Source organism: Mus pahari, chromosome 10, assembly GCF_900095145.1.
Source record: "Mus pahari chromosome 10, PAHARI_EIJ_v1.1, whole genome shotgun sequence".
NCBI lineage: Eukaryota > Metazoa > Chordata > Mammalia > Rodentia > Muridae > Mus > Mus pahari.
Window position 1 is genome coordinate 31770596 of NC_034599.1, and position 20622 is coordinate 31791217.

At 44.3% G+C, this 20622-nt stretch overlaps 1 protein-coding gene across 3 annotated transcripts; it reads left to right on the top strand.

The window, feature by feature from the left end:
- The first annotated feature begins 636 nt into the window (after positions 1-636).
- Positions 637-16206, top strand: Tmem218 (transmembrane protein 218). 3 transcript variants are annotated; one of them, XM_021207769.2, is made up of 4 exons: positions 637-675; positions 11563-11673; positions 12498-12600; positions 15542-16206. In XM_021207769.2, exons 2-4 carry the CDS (start codon positions 11564-11566, stop codon positions 15674-15676), a joined length of 348 nt encoding a protein of 115 aa, XP_021063428.1. In that variant the 5' UTR covers positions 637-675; position 11563; the 3' UTR covers positions 15677-16206. The 3 variants fall into 3 exon arrangements, with proteins under 3 accessions (XP_021063428.1, XP_029399266.1, XP_021063429.1); XM_029543406.1 differs by having other exon boundaries at positions 642-705; XM_021207770.2 differs by having other exon boundaries at positions 650-740.
- The last annotated feature ends 4416 nt before the right edge of the window (positions 16207-20622 follow it).

Below are 20622 nucleotides of genomic sequence, written 5' to 3' on the forward strand. Positions count from 1 at the left end.
GTGTGGACCAGCTGCCAGTATAGGGTGGCAATGACTCGGGCCTCTTCCCAAGTCTGTCTCTTGGTTTCACTGATCCTTGCTTCCTCGGTACATGTCAAAAGCTAAGGGAAGAAAAACTACCAATAAAATAAGGCCGAGTAAGGAGAATGTGTTGTTATTTTAACTAGTGATCTGCATTCAATTCAGGAGGGATGTTAGGGACCCTGAAATGCCAAGCGATTTGTGGGATTGTCCCACAATCCCAGGCTCCTCCTGAGGACTGGTCATCAGATGGCGGGGCAGGAGCTGGTGTCTTAACCACGGAACAGCTCTCCGCAGTCTAGATCGGTCGGAGCAATCTCAATCGGAACAGCAAGAAGCTATTAAACAGTCTTTCCGTTATTGTCCAAGGGTTTAATCATTACCGAGGTGTGATTGACAAGCATTGCTATCAAATCGAAACTGAGGACAGTACATATCGACCAATCGAAGGGCGTAAAGGAGACTGACGTCTACAGTACCCACCCACCACGCTTTGCGTTGCCTGGAGCCAAAGCAAACGTCAGCTAGTGAGGAAGACGTTAAGTGCTGAAAGGGCGGCTTTGATTGGTCCATTTTAAATTTCTTAAATGAACCCCTACTTGTGATTCGTCCAAAGTAGACCAAAGCCCGGGTGAAGGGGACAGAGAGCGAGGGGTGAGTCCTGGTGAGGAACCTGAGAGCCAGGTGAGGACCGGAGGTTGGCCCCAGACGCCTGGAAGGGGAGGGCGGGAGGCGCGCGGACCACCGAAGGTCATCCCGGCCGCAGGCCTGGGATTACTGCTCAGATCCCAGTGTTCCCAGCTGCGGTGCTGGGAGCTGATGTGGGGTGTACCCTGCAGACTGAATCGCTGCCTGCCCAGTAAAAAGGGCAGGACGCTGATGCACCCTCTTTCTGCAGTTCAGTCAGGTGTCACCTAGTCTTTAGGAGTCGTGACAGTTGATTTTGTCCAGACGTGCAGGTGATTAACCAACAAAGATGGAGGCATTAGCCTAATGTTTTAAGACCCAAATGCGGCTGAAGTTTTTAAAGTAGGAAAAAAAAAAAGTGTGGGCTCGCACTCTGCCAGTTTGTTGATTTTTGTAATGGACCTGGCTAAATATCCCAGGCAGGCCTCAAACCTTTTGAATGCTAAGATGACATGTGTACTACCACACCAGGCCATTCTAACTACTTTGGAAGGTTTGGAATGAGCAATTGAAAAAAGAAAGTTGAAAACAGAGCCGGGTGTGGTGACGTTAATCTTTAATCCCAGCACACTGGAGGCGCAGGCAGTCAGATCTTTGTGAGTTCGAGGTTAGCCTAGTCTACAAAGCTTTACCCGGGACAAAAAGATTTCTCCAGAAAGGCAATCCTGTCCAGTAACCTATCATTTTCTATTGCTTTCAAGGACTTGGTCCTGAAATTTGGGGTACGGGCAAGGTATCATCCACCAGCAGCCTCCAACCACACTGCCTTATCTGTAATTTCCATCTGCCCCAGACAGTAAACTGCCCTCAGAAACAGGTATTAGTTTTCTCCCTTAAGATTCTCAGCTTGTCCGGGCAGTGGTGGCCCTTGCCTTTAGTCTCACAGAGGCGGACAGTTCTCTGAGTTTGAGGCCAGCCTGGTCTAGTTCCAGGACAGCCAAGGATACACAAAGAAACCCTGTCTCGGAAAAAGAAAAACAACCAACCAAAGATCCTCAGCCTGGTGGCGAGCACCAGTGAGCCCTGGGTGCAGGATGATTTTCGCTTTTCTCTGGAAATTGGGTGAAAGGGGCAGTCGAACCGACCTTAGGTGGAGGAAGAATTCAGGACATAAAGATTCAAAAGGGTCTGGAGAAAGTTTATAAGGAACCTCACAGCCTCTTCACAGGGAGAAAAACAAACAACAAAGTTCCTGACCTTGTCTTGCTTTTGTCAAGTGCTACACAACGTGTTTAAATTTATATAAGTTGTGTTTTCCAACTCTAGATTACTTGAATGTACTCTTAAAATTGTGTCGGCTTAAGCATCAACATATTTGGATGGTATTCTGAGTCATAAGTAAATGGGCACTTTTTTGTTTTAATCAAATCTCACTAACAAATAATTTAGCTATTCTCAAGACTTGGGGTTGTAGCTCAGATGGCACAGTCACACCTAGCATGCATGAGGCCCTGAGTTCTATCCCTAGTGAGTCGTAAACAGGGAGTGGTTCACACACCTATAATCTCGGGAAAGGTAGATGCAGGGGGATCAGAAGGTCACTGGGGCTGGAGAGATGGCTCAGTCCAGGCTTAAAGCCCCCTGTAACTCCAGTTTTAGAATCTAATGTCCTTTTCTGGCCTCCATAAGCGCCTGCACGAACATCACACAGGCACACACACACACACACACACACACACACACCACTAAAAAAAAAAAAAAATCTAAAAGAACCCCAAGAGAATGGTTTGGTTATGAAGGGTGCGGAGCTGTGTATCCTATCACTTAAGAGTCATACCATAGGTGTAACTTGATGTCACCTGAGCCTGTCAGCATCTGTGGGGATGGAAGATCAATGCTTCAGATGTCCCCAGCCTCAGCTGTCATTTATCCTGACTTCTAGGTGATAAGAGTTTGTTCATGTCTTCCAGGTTGTTGTACGATATCCAGAACAGCACGGCTAATCCTAAATAGATGTTTCCTTCAAGGAAGCCCCATCAGCTCAGCCAGTCAGGCTAGTTGTTTCTGATATCTCTTTTGACCCCTTTCCATTTCCATAGCTAAGACAAGTGTTCTTATCTGGAGAACTGTGGTCATCTCCTAACTAATCACCCGCCTCTGGTCTCTGCTCTCTGTTCCCAAATCCTGTAATGTACACTCTGATGTGGGGGAGATTGGTTCTGAGCAAGAGCTCTGCCCCTGGGTAACTCTGACCCTCCCTCATGTTTGTCTGTCGGTTTGTTTGTTTGTTTGTTTGTTTGGTAACTTTATTTTCAAACAGTCTTACCAGATTGCCCAGCTGGGCCTTGAGCTTGAAATTCTTCTGTATCAGCCACTCAGGGAGTAGTATAGGCCTGAAACCACCAAGCCGAGCTATTAGTTATCTTATGAAAATGAAGAAGTCTCATACATCTCAGCCTGGAAATATGGCTCAGCAGTTAAGAACACTATCAGAGGACGGAGGTTCCATTCTCAGGACCCACGTGGCAGCTCACAACTGTCTGTAACTCCAGTCTCAGGGGACCTGATGCCCTCACACAGACATATATGCAGGCAAAAGACCAGTGCACGTACAATAAAAAATCAACATTGAAAACAATTTTAAAAGTAAGTCTCACAAGTGTTTAAGAACTAGAGGCTATTGAAATCTCTAGTTTGGGGAATGTAGTAAATAGTGGCGTCTGCCAGCCAGATCAATATTCTCATTCTGCTCATGGTTTTTATCCTAAAGAAATGAAGCATCACAAATTGTTAAATTCCTTCTATTCTCTTTGCTGGGCCTATTCTCGTTTTTTTTCCTCCCTCCCAGAGACACCAGAATTGCTGTGTACAATTTATACTCGTTGTTCTGTTGTTGTTGTTTATTATGTATGTTCTGAGTTGGTGCACTTACATGTTTGTGCCTGCAGAAGCTGGAGGATAACCTCAGGGGTCATCCTCAAGAACTCTGGTCTACTTCGTTTGAGACACCGTCTCATTGATCTAGAGTTTAACTAGGCTAGAGTGGCTGGCCAACCAGCTCCAAGGATCCTCCTGTCTTCTATGTCTCCAGTACTGGAGTTAAAAGCATTCCTCCCACTTTCAGGGCAAGCACTTTATTGACTAAACCATTTCCCCAGCCCAGTATCCATGCCATTATATTTTTGCTGTATGTATATGTGTATATATGTGTATATATGTATATATATATATATGTATATAATTGAAGATAACTTCATTTAAGTTCAAAATGTAAATCATATACTTCGGATGTCTTTTTACAGATTACTTTTATTTACTTTTTTCCCCTCAAGCTTTATTTTTTTCTTCTAATTTTTATTAGATATTTTCTTCATTTACATTTCAAATGCTATCCCAAAAGTCCCCTATACCTTCCCCCCAACACTGCTCCCCAACCCACCCACTCCTGCTTCCTGGCCCTGGCATTCCCCTGTACTGGGGCATATAATCTTCACAAGACCAAGGGCCACTCCTACCATTGATAGCCAACTAGGCCATCCTCTGCTACATATGCAACTAGAGACACAGCTCTGGAGGCTACTGGTTAGTTCATATTGTTGTTCCACCTATAGGGTTGCAGACCCCTTTAGCTCCTTGGGTACTTTCTCTAGCTCCTTAATTAGGGCCCCTGTGTTCCATCCAATAGATGACTGTGAGCATCCACTTCTGTTTTTGCCAGGCACTGGCATAGCCTCACAAGAGACAGCTATATCAGGGTCATGTCAGCAAAATCTTGCTGGCATATGCAATAGTGTCTGGGTTTGGTGGTTGTATATGGGTATTTTTTTAAAATTTATTTAAAAAGTTCCATGTTTATTTTGCTTTCTGACTCTATGCCTTCACAATGATTTTCTGCTCCTCAATAAGGAAAGCCACTTGACTCCATTGCGGACACACTTAGTACCTGTGGAACCACCACAGGTCCTGTGGCCCTGCTGCTCTGCTGCTTTGTCTTAGGCAATCTCATGAGGACTCTATGTCTTACAGCAGGAACCCCTTGAAGTCTGCCTGGATGCACCCTGCCTGTGGATTTGGGTGTTTTCCCAACCTTCTTGGTATAAAGGTGAACCATCCTGCTGCCAGGGGCTTGAGACAGCCTCGTCTTCTTAGAGGCTGTACTGTAGGAAAACCTATGACAGCATATCAAACACTCGTCATGGCCGAGTGTCTCTAAACCCTGTCCCTGGAAGAGGAAAAAGAAAGAGCAGCTGTTGATTTGCTTCTTTCTTTTTGCGTATGTATTTATGTCTGTGTTTGTTTAAGATAGGGCCTCACTAGCCGGGTTCTAGAGACACTTCTGCCTCAGTCCTCCACTACAGACACAGTCCCCCTGGCAGTGCAGACCCAGGCCACTGCTCCTGGCTTGCAACCTTCTTTTGTCACTCAGCGCTGCTTTTGAGATACATTCATGTGTCCGTGTATATAGCTCATGTCTGTTCCTTCCAAGTGTCTGTGACGAGAATATAATAAATACATTTGATAGGTGTGTAGCTTTTACCTCTTCTTTGCTATTGGAATTACAATGCCCTCATGTGTGTCTCCTTATATGAGAATTTCTAGAACTTTTTTTTTTGAACTTTCAAGGGAGGTGTGTGCCACCAAGGGACATTTGAGGATCTGTGAGGCCATATTTAGTTATTATTGTGGTTGGAATATGCCAGAGAGCTGAGAATGTTGGATGTTGTGGAGTGTTGGGACAGTCTTCAAATGAAGAATCACCCTGCATCTTGTATAACTTTTTTTCCAGTGCCCTCTAGGATATTCATTTAATAATTATCTGGGCCTAGAACCTAACTCCATTTTTCGTGTTAACATAATGTAATTTTTGGCACAGTTCAGTGAAGTGTAATTTCCAGGAATGTAATTCAAGGGAAAAATTATACTGATCTGTGGTTTGGAACTTGTTCCTCAGTCTAGAAAAATCATCTAACTGAAGGCAGCACAGCTCGTGGTATTTGAGTTGCCAGCACAACACACCTGCATGGTCTGCATGCGGAGCTTTCGTTCGCACTCATGGTGATGCTAAGTTTAGGCAAGCATCTGACTACTGTACTTCATTATGTATTCTCGTGTCGTCAGCCCGAACGTTCATACACTTAAACATATGCCGTTTCATTATGAATTACTTCCACTAAAAATCGACTTCTGTACATGCTACAGAGTAGAGGTCGGGTTTCATTGTTTCCTGGTTAGATAATCATCTGTGTTACCACCACTGTGAAGCCCTTTATGAACTGGGCCGTGAAGCCAGCCGCTTCTTAGGGAGTATGAAGTTCTCACAAATGCCCAGATCTGTGTCTGGGCTTCCACTTTCATACAATTGGTCCACGTGTCTTTGTCCCACTGTCGCACTGTTTTAATTACCTTGGTTTCATAACATGTCTGTGGCAGTTGGTGACAAGAAAAGCACATTGCCATTCCTTGTTCTCAGAGTGGTGTTGGCTATTCTTGGCTCTTTACTCTCCTGTGTGAATTTAGGATTCATTTTCCCATTCCTTAAAAAAGAAGTATTTTTGGATTTTGGTTAGAATTGCACTGAGTTTTCACGTGAAGAAAAATTGAGATCTTTTAATTAAACCATCCCATCTGAAAGTGTGAGTTACTTCTCTGTGAAGCCTGCTTTATTCCACTATCCAGGTACTTTTCAAGGCCCTTGCATAAAGTTGCATAATTTTAGCTGCAAAAATCTTACAAATATGTGTTTTGCTTAATCCTATTTACACATGTGTACATATGCATGCCTATTTTTACTATGCCAGTTTGAACTCTATTCAGATGTTTAGATGACAGTGAAGGCAATATCACCTCACCTATCACCTAGCTTTAAGAGATAGATCATGGTGCTGGAGAGATGGCTCAGCAGTTAAGAACACTGACTGCTCTTGTAGAGGTCCTGAGTTCAATTCCCAACAACCACATGGTGGCCTCCATCTGTAATGGGATCCAATGTCCTCTTCTGGTGTGTCTGAAGACAGAGACAGTGTGCTCACATAAAATAAATAAATAAATCTTTAAAGAGAGAGAAAGAGAGCGAGCTCATGACCACCTGTTTCACATCAGTACTTTCATTTTGTCCCCCACAACCCCTAAATGACATGAAATGCTGGGGTACCACATTCTGTTGGCTGTCATGTGTTGTATGTGACTATGTAGATTCATTTATTATATGTATGTGAGTACACTGTCGCTGTCTTCAGATACACTAAAAGAGGATATCAGATCCCATTACAGATGGTTGTAAGCCACCGTGTGGTTGCTGGTAATTGAACTTAGGACCTCTGGAAGAGTAGTTAGTGCTCTTAACTGCTAAGCCATCTCACCAGTCCCAAATTAAAAAAAAAAAATTATATTTTAAAAAGTGTATTTCACTTTTTAAAAAAAGTAGCTCTCTTTATTTTATTAACTCTCTAATGACATTGAGTCATCTCAGAAAAGGTTTTGTACTGAAATATAACACATACAGAAATGGCATAACCCCCTAGTGTATACCTAGGTACAGATTACCAAAGTTACAGAGTCAGGTAACCAACACCCAGATCAAAGAACAGTTTTATCATCCAGGCCCCATTCCATCACTCAAGGTAAACAGACTCCCGAAAATGCCCTGGAGCAGTTGGACCTGTTTTCGAACATTATGTAATTGGAGTCTACAATGAACTTTTCACTCTGCCCTTGGCTGATGCCTGTGAAATTCACCCACACTGTCAGATGCCGCCATGCGTATGATGGACGTGTGCATAATGGTCTACATCCCTATAGACTGTCTGCCATTGTCCTCTTGGCCACTCTGGTAGACAAATAAAGATTCTTCACTTGGTTTTTAATTTGCGTCTTTCTGGTGGCTAGTGAGGTAAGGACTTTTTACATGTATTGACCATTCAGTTATCCTCTGTGTGAAGCTGGTTCTCATTTTTTTCTTCTTATCTGTTTCTGAAATAATGGTGAAATCCATTAACTTGGGTGTGCCATTTATTGTAGTGCTCTTGTCTGTTTGTGTGTTTGGAGGTTTTGAGGATCGTATGTGCTCCGGGTTACATCTCAGACTAAATTATGTCTCTTAAACTTGTTCTTACTGATACTTTCAAATCTTTACATATGCTTTCTTGTTACAAATATTGCCCCACTAACTATTTTATTTTGGTTTACCCTTTTGTGGCACATCACACAAGATGAAGTTCCCCATCCTGGCCATTTGCAGCGTGCAGTTCAGCAGTGCCAGCGTGTTTACGTGACTGTGAAGCTAGGAGCTCCGTGTGTATTAGGGTGGCTTTGCCTCCATTCCCTCCTTGCCCTGCCATCACTCTCCTGGTGTCTGCCTTGTGTGTCTTTTTCAAATTCAGCGTTTTCTCACATGCCTTTTCTGTCACTTATGTAAAGAGCTACTTTTAATTGTTTTTAAAAAATCCAGAATGAGAATCTTTCAGTGGTCAACTCTTGGGTGCTTACATTTACTATGATCATTGCTGCATAATAAAATGAAAACTTTCACACTCTGTGTGGCCCAGAGGATTGCACCCACTGCCTCATTTGTGGTAGGCAACTGCTCTGTCATTGATCCCAACCTCCCAGCCTATTTCATATTTATTTTTCTTTAAAATTTTTGTGTGAAAGTTGGGTGTATGCTTATGTAGGTGTATGCATGTATGTATTCAAGTGTTCCTGTGTGCGAAGTAGTTCTTGTTACTAATATGCATATGCAAGTGTTTGGTAGAGGCCAGCGGTCAATGCCAGGTGTCTTCTTTGGTTGCTTCTCCATCTTATTTTTCAGACAGGATTTCCCTCAGAGCCTGGAGCTCACCAGTTGGCTGGACTGACCACCAGTGAGCTCCAGGACCCTCCTTTCCCCACTCCCCAGTGCTGGGATTACAGATGGCCACCACTGCTTCTATATGAGTGCGAGAGATTGGGACTTGCTTGTGCAGTAGGCACGTTACCGACTTACGCACCTCCCCAGTCCGCTCAGATTTATTCTTGAGGAACCCTGCATGCCTGCTGAGTGGTACCCCAACAGCAACTTTAGCCTCTTGGGGATCCTGTAGGTTTCTCACTTTTATTATAGTTCCTATTAGGAACCCCATGATGCCTAATAGTGGGACCTTAACTCTGCTTGCAGAGCGTGTAGGGTTTAGGATTTAGATTTCTTTCCAGTTGTTTTTTTTTTTTTTTTTTTTTTTAACCTCGGCCTGAGTGAGTCACTTGGCCAGCCTTAACTAAGTCCTTAGCCGATTTTTCAGTGTCTATTCAAACACAGCTTGGCCCCTTGAGGTTCCAGCGTTAACTGTCTTTGTGCATTATGAGCTGGGCAGAGGCACCACTGGAGAACCCTATTAGGCCTTCATCTCCAGTCAGAACCACTGTGGACTTTGATCCCAGTTCCAGCATACCCATCGGGCTTTGAGGGTATGTTAAATTTAAAGCACTTTAGAATGTTACCTTTTTCCATGTATGGTTTTAAAATTTCCATTTTGTTAGGCACTTCCGCTGTTAGCCCAGCGTAGGGCGTTAACCAGCTGTTCCCATCTTCTTCTGTTAGCCCCGTGAGGCGTATTAACCAGTAGTTCCCATCATCTGTGTATTCCCTGCCACTGTGGCCTTATCTCCCCATCACCTGAATTTTGCAGACTGGTCAGCATGGCTTCATTTATTCACCAGCAAATATTTGTTTTACATAATCTTTATGCTGAGAACAGGGTGGGCAAAACAGTTTCAGTCTTCAGGAGTTTATTATCGAAATAAGAGATAGAAGTTGGGCAGTGGTGGTGCACTTTTAATCCCAGCACTTGGGAGGCAGAGGCAGGCGGATTTCAGAGTTCGAAGCCAGCCTCAGCTACAGAGTGAGTTCCAGGGCAGCCAGAGCTACACAGAGAAACCCTGTCTCGAAAAACAAAACAAAACAAAACAAAACAAAACAAAACAAAAAGATAGAAATTGAACTTGTAAACAAATGGATAGAAGAGCTAACCATGGAGGCTAAGGCTATAGATCAGGTAGGGCATTTGCCTGGTGTGCAGGAGCCTGGGTCATTAACTACAGTGAAGAGTGCTCTGAAAGAAAGAGAGACTAACTCCTTTGGAGAGTTACTTTAGATGGCAAGTCAGGGAACGGCTTTCTGAAGACGACCTTCCTGTGATGAAGCCACATTATGAACTATGAGGAGAGGACAATCTAGCTACAGAAATCACCAAAACTGATGGTAGAACCCTACCTCTGGAAACATCAAGTACAGCGATCTGAAGACAGGGAAGTACTCGCTGTGCTACAGTTACGGACATGACGTCCATGGGGCTCTAATGAGGGCAGAGTGCTCTGCAGGGATGACAGAGGCAAGTGGGAACTCACTCTACTCCCCCACCCCGCCACACTGATTGCTTCCCAAGTGTGCAAGTGCTGGTACCCCACCTTCTGTCTCAATATGCTTTGCCTTTGCTGCAAATAAGTATATAATATGGATAGGTGTTTGCATCACGTTGTTCTCTAGTAGACCTTAAGCTCTTGCTGGAATATGTATCTTATTTACCTTTGGCATCTCTAAGTAGGAGCACAATGCTTTTCCATGGTGGGCACAGCACAATGGTGATTGAATAAACTTGCCTTTCTTCCCCTTCCCCTCCCCTCCCCTTTTACTCCCCTCCCCTCCCTTCCCCCTCCTCCCCTTCCCCTCCTCCCCTTCTCCCTTCTCCTCCCATCTGCCCCCTCCCCCTCCCCCTCCCCTTTCCTTTCCCAGTTCTTGCTTAGAGTCTCTTTCCAACAAGCTTATACTGGAATACCTCAGTCTATGCCATTGTGTTTAAAGCACCAGGCAAACAGACCCAGAGACTTGAGGAAGGATCTGTTTTCCTAAGATCTGTCTCTGCCACTATAAAAAAGAAAATTAGGAACCTGCTCTAGAATGGTGTTCCTCGTTAGTGAAGTGAATGGTGCCCCGCCCCCAAGATATCCTGACTTTCAACATCTGTACATGCGATTTATGTGGCAAAAGGATCTTTGCACATGGGATTAGACCTTAAATCTGGTGATACTGGGCAGACAGAAGACAGAGAAGGGAAATGTCATGTGGAGATGACAGTTACTGGAGACACAAGCCAGGGAATGCCTGGAGTCACCAGAAACTGGAAGACCCAAGGAAGCACCCTCCCTCGGATCCTGTAGCGGCACGCGCGCGGCCGCCTGGACACTTCTATTTTAGACCTGTGGTCTCAAGAACTGAAAGAAGGAGTTCCTATTGTGAGCCACAACTAGAAAACCAACACTAACCAGCCTCCTGTATAGCTCAGATGTAATCCCTTTCTAACTGCCATGACTAAACAGGCCAGGTCTTATAAAGCACTTAGCATATCATATGTACCCAGAGGGTTGATGTCTGTTCTCTTAGGGACTGGGCGTTTTCTTCCTTCTGTGAATAAAAACTTGACAACAGAGTGGAAATTTCTGTCTTGTGATTGCCTGCTGAGTCCAAGTTCATACCTCAGTTTTAACTGAAGCCCTGGCTTTCTGCAGCCTTCGGAGAAGACTTGGTTAGGGTTTGTGGAGGAAAAGAGCTCAGATTTCTAATGTGGGCTCCAGAAGTCAAAGTGGAGCTGAAGAGGCTGAATTTGAAATGACAATAGGCTGAGCAGAAGGCAGCCTTGTGCTCTCCCCCATCCCGAAGTCCCCACCCCTATTCACACAGAAAGAAAGCTCTGGGTTCTGCATTCCCAGTTTTCATTAAAGGACTCTGGGGCTGGACATTGCTGAAAATTAAAGACCCACCATGAGTGAGCCTCCTGACATACTGGCCATCAAGATTCAAGCTTTCTGTGTTGTAAGAACAGTAGGTGCACATGAGGTTGGGGGGAGGGAGGCAACCAGAGGCTAATGCTGCTCTCTGTCCCCTAGGATGGCTGGCATGGTACTGGGAGTGGGTGCTGGCGTGTTCCTCCTCGCTCTGATCTGGGTGCTGGTGCTGCTGCTGTGTGCGCTGTTATCCAGAGCCTCCGGGATAGCTAGGTAAGGCATTCTTTCCAGCCGGGAGTCCTAGGTAAAAGCAATTAGAGGCAAAAATCGCTGACGCTCATTAAACATTTAGAATTCAGAAGATCATTTTTGTAATTACTGGCAGTTTGAACGAGTTGCATTTTAACCTCTTATCATAAGCACTAACTGTGTTATTTATGCTCTGAGGCAGAGGTGGGAGGGGAACGGAAGCGTGTTCTTCAGTTCTCACTGTGGAGGAGATGGAGGGTGGGAGGGAGACCAGCGCTGACAAGAAAATTCACTTTGACTGCTATTGAGTTCCTTGGGGAGTTGTAGGTAGAAGTTTTGTCTAATTGTTCAGATTTATGGCACATGCTTGGTCCAGTCCTTAAGGCTCTACCCTGGGCCCACAGACACTGAAGTTTACAGTGAGTTGGCCTGGCCCTCTGTAGCAAGCCATAACCTAATCCCGGAGACACTTGAGATACACACTCTGTCAGAGTCGTGTCAGTAATAAATGGAGAGCTACGGTATTTGTCGAAGTATTCTGGTCTGAACGAACAAAGGTGTGTGGGAATGGGAGGGATATGTATGTCTGTGTGCATGAATAGACACTTTGTGCAGAAAACTATGAATTCCCATTGTTAGGAATTGGGAGTCACCAGGGATGAATAGGAATATACCCTGCTGGCACCTGTCTGGGAAGCAAGGCTTTGAGGTGGAGGACTTTGTGAACCTTCAGGGACTGTGCCCCCAGGGACAAACCAGCACAGGCTTGTCCAGTTAGAAGTCAGCACAGTTAGAACTAGACTGTCCACAGTGCAGTGCTTCTGATACTCGGGTCTCTCTGCTCCCAGGTTCTCCATCGTCTTTGTCTTCCTCGGAGCTCTGATCATTACTACAGTCCTATTGCTTTTCCCTCGAGCCAGTGAATTCCCAGCCCCAGAAGGTGAAATGAAGGTAAAGCTATTGGGTTTCATTTTGCCCCTAATCTCAGCCCCTCCACCCTGCCCTGGGAGCTGTTCAAACACCGATGGGGCTCCAAGGGAGCTGCCCTGGGAAAGGGTCTTATGAATCCCACCTGCAGGACCACCAAGCGGTGATTTACCTGGTGGCTGTCATTTGTCCCTTGCATCAAGTTGACTGGCAGTGTGGAGAGACAGGCAGAGTTAAGAACTAGGAACTGGCTGGCTTAGGCTGTAAGCCTGGTGTTCCCCATTCCTGCTAGCATTGGTTCAGGGTCTCAGATCCTGGTCAAAATGGGAGGGTGCTCTCAGGGTGCTGAGTGACATGATTTTCCATCTTTGACTTTTCCCACTGTGGTATCAAGAGAATCATTTTCATCACGAGCAGTGGGTAAGAGGAGCCTTTCCAAGGGAAGCAGAAGGTGAAGCTACAGATGCGGTCTATGCTAATGCCTGTCCTCTTCATCCCTTAGACTTCTGGAAATAGATTTGTATCACCTCTGCAGACCTCACGTGGTCTGGTTCATTCCTGACCCAGGGCTCTGGTTCTACCATGTGTAGCTGGTCTCAGACCCACTGGCTCTTGCTAAGGGTTCTGACCTGTCTGCCCATCTTCTTGTGGCATTCTGGTTCCTTCCAATAGCTATCTTAATTTTGAAGTAGAAGCCATGCATTCTTAAAGGATTACTGTATTCTGAGTCCTGGGCTAAACACTTTGTTTACATTGTCTCACTGAAACCACACAGCAACCCTAAGTTAGGTACTATTGTTTTCTGGGTAAGAAGGTCAGGTGACCTGCCCAAATTCACACTGTCCTGAAAAAAGCAGAGCAAGGATTTAAGCCGAGTTCTGTCCTCAGAATCTTCAAACTTGCTGGGCAGTGGTGTCTATACCTTTAATCCCAGTGCTTGGGAAGCAGAGGCAGGTGGATCTCAGAGTTTGAGGTCAGCCTGGTCTATAGAGTGAGTTCTAGGACAGGCAGAGCTACACAGAGAAACCCTGTCTCAAAAAATCACACCCCCCAACCCCCAAATATCTTCACACTTGTTGGAACTCAGTAGAATATCAAAGACCATTTTCCAGACCTGAGAGATTGTCAATTTGATATAGTCCACAAAAATTACATAATTTTTTAAAGTAAAATGAACACATACTTCCAGCTCTACCTAAGACTAATGACAGTGAGAGGAGGAAAATTAGCTCTGGAAACTCTAAGGGAAATTATGCTTACCACAGATTCCAGGAGTTATTCCCATGGGTGTCAGGCTCTTTTCTGCAACTGGCCTACCCCAGTTTCTTTGTTTTTAGGAGAAAAGAGTGATACACACTGCCATATATGCAATTGTCGTCGATGTGACTACTGGAAAAGGCACAGAGCAAGCATCCTTTCCAAATCAATCTCAGTCTTCTGTCATGAGTTTCGGACTCAGGAGACAATTGGGATTGCGCAAAATATGTTTGTCAGCATGGCCAGCAGAATCAGAGTTTTCGTTTTCAGGTTCTGAGAGCTGGCCCCTGCAGCAGCCTGGCTCAATAGTGTATCAATAATACATGGCCTGGGCCTTCTGCACCCAAGGCCTGCTAATTGGCTAATTAAAAAGTGAAACAGTCGAGCGAGCAAACATGTAGCCCGCGAGAGACTTGTTCAGTACCAGAGCCAAGGTCAAAGTTATGTTAGAGCTGTTTTATCAAACTGACCTTGGTTGTAAGTTGAGTGTTGGGGTAGTCTCTGGAGCAGCTGGGGTGGCCGCAGCCTTCTTCTTGATGTCTTTGGATCTCACCCTTACCACTGCTTAGATTATTCAGGTAGTTTGTGCATCTACACTGTATTAGCTTTCTGTTGCTGCTGTAACAAATTCCTGCTGGCATAATGGTTTCTACTGTAGATTTATTATCTACAGTTGTGTGAGTTAGCAGTCCATCACCAATCTCCCCGAGTTATAACCAAGGGTGGGCAGGGCTGTGCATCTTTCCAGCGGTTCTGGAAGAATGCCCGCTTGCTGACTTCTTCCAGCTATAAAGGCTGCTCCCGGTGCCTGGCCCATGACTTCCGTCTATGGCCATCTGCACAGCCAGCAGTATGTCACCTCTCTGACTGTATCCATCTCACATCTCTTTCCTGAAGGTATTTTCTGCTGTTTCTTTCATTCTGTTTTGTTTCTTGAGACAAGGTCTTACTGTGTAGCCTTGGCTGGTCTGAAATACAGTGGAGATCCTCCCACCTCTGCCTCCAGCATGTCTTTAGCTTTTAAGGACTCTGTTAACACTCCAAGAAATGGCTTCTCATGGTTTCTGTGAAATAAGTTAGGCACTCATTTGGTTTATGATACCTGCTTTCCCTACCTATTTAAGCACCACTGCTTAGCTTTGGGGAATATAGAGCTCTGTTCCTTGGAAGTAGATAGCAGACGTCTGGGCAGAGCCAATACCAGATACAGGTTTTTGTCAACAAAGACCAGTAGAATTAGGGCTTCCCATATGACTGGTTACTAGGCAACCAACTGTATGATGGGGCAAGTTCCATACCCTTTTAGTGCTTTAATATCTTAGATAAGTGGCCACTTTACCTCACTCCCTTGCAATTAGGGTTCAGAACTCTTCTGATGAAAGCTTCAGGGTCACCTCATTCTGAAAGCTACTCTTTCCCCTAAATTGAGCCTTTTGTTTCCTGTTCCTTATTATTATTAGTTGTTGTTGCTCTTCCTCCTCTTAGTTCTCCTCCTTCACCACCACATCCTCCTCCTCTTTTTCTGTGAAAACCTTGCATTTTCTACTCAGGAAGCTGAAAGTTTTCTTAATCAAATGCAGAGGGAATCCAGGGCAGGATGCTACTTGAAGTTACAAAGAAACTCTGGGCACAGCCATCAGATCTCAGGTTCACACAGGCAGGGTGCTGGAGTGGCAAGAGATTCCATTTTGATGTTTTCTTTCTCCAGATTGTGGACGCCTTTTTCATCGGCCGCTATGTCCTGCTGGCTTTCCTCAGTGCTGTCTTTCTTGGAGGCCTCTTCCTGCTTCTTACTCATCATGTGCTAGAGCCAATCTATGCCAAACCACTGAGGTCCTGCTGAGCATAGTAACAGAAACACGGAACATGTTGCCATCATGGATGAGCGCAAAGGCAATCTGGAGCCTGACCACCTTCGTGTCTTCAGACCAGAGGGATAACTATTTGACACTAAGGCAAACCTCCTGAGCCCTGGCCTCCAGAAACTCAGTGGCAAAGCCGAGTCCATGGATGTAAATTGTCACCATCAAGACAGGAACAACTGTCTTCTCAGAACCCATACTCAGGATTTCTGTCTGTTTGGAATGAACAGTAGTAACAGTGATCTGTCTTGGGTAAATGTTCAGTCAAGCTGTGAGTAACAGATTTGGGGAAAAGGAGTTTTGGGCTTTGTTGTCCAGCAGAAGAAGCCGGTCCTTTTTTTTTTAATAACATATAAATTATAAGTTCTCAGTTGAGTATTTGGAACCATTTGGAAGAGAGAGGCATTCAAACACAAAATTGCTTTAATGAGGTAGTAAGGAAGATGTATTAGGCAGCGGTTATTGACCATTCCTTATGTGCAGTTCCACAGAGCTCTGTAAGGACAGTGTATGGCACTTGCCTGAGTTCTTTTTTTTTAGATTTTATTATTATTATTATTATTATTATTATTATTATTATTATTATTATTATTATTATTATTATTATTATTATTATTATTATTTTCTTTATTTACATTTCAAATGCTATCCCGAAAGTTCCCTATACCCTACCCCCACCCCTGCTCCCCTACCCACCCAAGAAATAAACAGCTACCAAAGGGTTTGCTCTTCAAGCCCCTGGCTACAGCTTTGGTATGTTTACATTTAGTGTTTGCTTAGAGATTAGAAGGGAGGTATGGAAATGTTAGGTGTCTTCCTGCCATGTATCTTGGCTCTTTTTCTCCCAAATTTGGTGGCCTCTGGGTGCCTTATTTAAGTATTGAGTATTTTGTATGAGTCCACTTTGGGCTTCGGCCCTTTCTTGTTCCTTTTCCTTTGGTCCTGCGGCAGTACTACAGATTGAACCCAGGCCCTTGTACAGGTACTCAACCATCCTATCCCTCCCTCTACTGTGTCTTGAAGAACAAATGCTCTGTTTCCCAGACAGGCCTGGAACTTTCTCTGTAGCTCAGACAGGCTCTAAACCTGCCATCTCTCCTTAGTTTCCCAAGTAGCTGGGATTTTAGGCCCGAACCATCAGGCCTGACTCTTTATCTTCTTGGTCAATTGGTTAGTTGGTTGATTCCAAGGTCTCACTAGGGACCCAGAGCTGGTTTGAACTCTGGCTCCTGTCTCAGGTTTCTTGGGTACTAGGATTACAGATGTGCCCCACATGCCTGCCTCCATGTTTTCATCTTGGAAATTCTTTTTCCAGAATTATTAATGAATGTATATTCTCAGCATTATAGTATAACTTCACATTTGTCTAACTTCCCAGATCAATTAAATTTGTCACTAAATGGGGTGGAGGGTCCAGTCTGATTTTGCTTTGGAAGCGCCACCTGGCCTTTCCAGAGCAATGAGAAAAGGAGTCTGAGAACCAGGAGAAAAAGCAGGAAAGGTGTTAGTACCAGCTTGATGCCTGGGCTGTATCGATCCTTTGAGACCTAAGTTTTATAACAATTTATTATTATTGCTCTTACTTTTAAGTAGAAAAATCTTGAAGTTTAAGGTGATGAACTCTCCCAGGCTTCACATAACAGCCAGTTGGCAAACCCAGATGTGGCAGAAGCCAGTTTCTCTCACAATAGAAGAAAACCTTCTATACCAGTAGATTCTCAACTCTACTGTTGTTGCAACCCCTTAATCCAGCTCCTTGTGTTGTGGTAAACCCCAACCATGAAATAATTTTCATTGCTACTTCATAACTATAATTCTGTTGGTTATGAATTATAATGCAAATATCTGATATACAGGATATATGATATCCTACCCCTGTGAAAGGGGTTATTCAACCCCCAAAGTGTCACAACACACAGGTTGAGACCTGCTGCTCTAGGATTTGTGACCCCCTGGTTGGGAACTTGAGAGAGGTTAGGGCCACTTCTCTTTCCTATCTCTCCTTGATACTGTTGATGGAGTATAGAAAAGCCCATTTCTGAGTTCGAGGATAGCCTGGTCTACAGAGTAAATTCCAGGACAGCAAGGGCTATACAGAGAAACCCTGTCTTGAAACCACCCACCCCCAAAAAAAGAAAGAAAGAAAGAAAGAAAGAAAGAAAGAAAGAAAGAAAGAAAGAAAGAAAGAAAGAAAGAAAGGGAGGGGAAAAAGAGAAAGAAAGAGAGAGAGAAAGAGAGAAAGAAAAAGAAAGAAAGAAAGAAAGAAAGAAAGAAAGAAAGAAAGAAAGAAAGAAAGAAAGAAAGAAAGAAAGAAAGAAAGAAAGAAAAGCCCACTTCTACCATGTCATGGTAATGACAAGAGGCTGAAGCCATGTCTACTGGGAGTCATGGCTAGCAAATGCCAGATACAGTTGCCTTCCACTTGAACTGGCTTCTTTATCTGCATCACTTGGGGAAAACTTTCCAGATGAACTGTCATTCAGAAACCTTCAAATGAAATTGATTCTTAGTCTGACCTAGAATTCATGGGGAAGAACTAGAGAAATGTTCTTATGAGAATGGAAGGGAGAGAAAAGCGTGTGGAAACTGTGAGGGAGGTGGACAGTCTGGAGCCCAGGCTTATTCTCCTCAGTGCACAAAGCTTCCAGGTACCTGGGAGCCTTCCTGTAAAGTGGAGCACTGACCCTGACAAGCACCGACTGCCGTATGCTTCCAAAGAAGTTTTCTGGAAAGGCTCATATAGGTTCCTGACCACGAATCTGTCTTTCTCTTTCCTTTACAAAGGTATCCAACTAAAGACCAAAAGATACCAAAAGTGTTGGGGGGTGGGGAGAGAGGCTCTGATCCCTGATCTAGTTCATAAATGATTTAGGGTTACCTAAATCAGAGGGATCAAGACAAAGCTTCAGAAGGAGGAATGTTACAGTAACAATAAAGGCCCATGGAGGGGGAACTGGTCAAGAGAATGGAATTTCTGGCCCGAGTAGGGACCTAACAGACTAGTCAGTCAGGTCAACCCGGCCAAGGGACCACGCTAGGACAGCAAGCTCACTTTAGCTATACTTAAGAATGGCTGGAATAATTATCCTTTTAGTGAGATACCACACTTAGGTAGGTCTGCTTTCCTTTCTAAATACTGACTCAGAAAGAAGCAACTTTGTACTTATTTTTTTCTCTTTCTTCCAGATGTTGGCCAGAACCTGAGCATGCTTTTTCTGATAGTTTGGGCTTCCTTACTCTTTCTCTAAAGCCGCTAGCCTCCCTGCCATGCGGTGCCAGCTGCCAGTCCTGGGTGAACGCTGGCACCACAAAGCTTTCCCTTCTGCATTTTCCTCCTCCAGGCAACTCCTGGGGCCAACAGCTTGCCTGGCCTGGAGTTTTTCTTTTAAATTATAATAAAGTTGTCCTTGAGTTTAAAAATAAAAACCTACAAAAGCGGGGATAAAGAGATGGATAGCTCACCTGGTCTTCCAAGGGTCCTGAGTTCAATTCCCAGCAACCACATGGTGACTCACAACCATCTGCAATGGGATCTGATTCCCTCTTCTGGTATACATGAAGACAGAGAATTCATATATATAATTATTAGATAAATCTTTAAAACCTACAAAACCAAAATGGTCTATAAAGTCAGTAGCTAGTATCTGTGAAATTTTACTTATCTACAGAAAGAAGAATTTTGGTAAAAGTGAAAAAAAACTAAATATCTCCCCAGATATCATTGTTATCCAATTTTCTTTAATTGATGTCACAGACTTATGTATTAAGAGCTGACTTTAGCTGGGCAGTGGTGGCGCACGCCTTTAATCCCAGCACTCGGGAGGCAGAGGCTGGCGGATTTCTGAGTTCGAGGCCAGCCTGGTCTACAGAGTGAGTTCCAGGACAGCCAGGGCTGTACAGAGAAACCCTGTCTTGAAACAAACAAACAAACAAACAAAAAAAAGAGCTGACTTTATACAGTGTATACACATACACACACACACAAGTATTTCATCTTGGTCTGCCTTCCACAGTTTTTATCTGTAATAACTAGTATGGTGAGAGGAAATGATTAGTTTTGTTTTTCATAGTCAAGGTAATCATGCCCAACCTCAAAGACAAATAACAAGAACAACAACAAAAGTGCAGAAGTGGAAGGCTGAACAAATGCCTGGAGACAGGGCTAGCTTAGGGTTATCCCTCGAACACCCACCCAGATCATCTCAGGCTCCATTAGCCATTCTCTCAACAGGGCAGATTGTACTGTTCGTTCACTGTCCAGAAAGCGTGGCGATTCTCCACTGTGTGAGAGAACAAGTCCTTGGATAGCGCTGCAGGATGGTGTGCTGGCAGGCTAGACCAGCAGTACCCTCCCAGCTCCATTACGGTAGAATGTTTGTCCAGTCAGTTAAGCGGTACCGTGTACTATTTTAGAAGTGTCTCAAACCAGCCAAGCATATTGAGTAATATTTTGATAAGCAACTTAAAAATTTCTCACTGGTAATTGGGTAGAAAAACTTGATTCCTTTCTGATCAGGGGTTTCAGATAATTAATGTTAAAATGCACCAGAGGGATTGTATCAGCACACGGGCACTGAGAGTGCAGTGCTTCCTCCATGTAAACAACACATCTGCACTTCAACACCGATGAGTGCCCAGTGGATGTGTGCTGATGGAGTAAGGCCATGGAGGGATCAGGGTGGAGGGATCCTGGCTATTCCAAGTGTTTTTATTCTAATACAGTGATGTGTTTCCTGTTCTATTCTTAAAGACCTAACCTTTCTTATCAACTCAGTCCCATCGCTGAAGAAGCTAGGGTTTCTATTTGATTTCCAGCATGTAAAGAAATGTGCTATTATTTCACAGGTGAGAAACAGGCAGAGGAGGAATGGGTTTGAAAATTCACAGTAGCCGGGCGTTGGTGGCTCACACCTTTAATCCCAGCACT

Coding starts and splice junctions, on each gene's coding strand:
- Tmem218 (XM_021207769.2), top strand. CDS start 11,564: ATGGCTGGCATGGTACTGGGAGTGGGTGCTGGCGTGTTCCTCCTCGCT. Junction 11,674..12,497: donor AGAGCCTCCGGGATAGCTAG/GTAAGGCATTCT, acceptor CTCTGCTCCCAG/GTTCTCCATCGTCTTTGTCT. Junction 12,601..15,541: donor CCCCAGAAGGTGAAATGAAG/GTAAAGCTATTG, acceptor TTCTTTCTCCAG/ATTGTGGACGCCTTTTTCAT.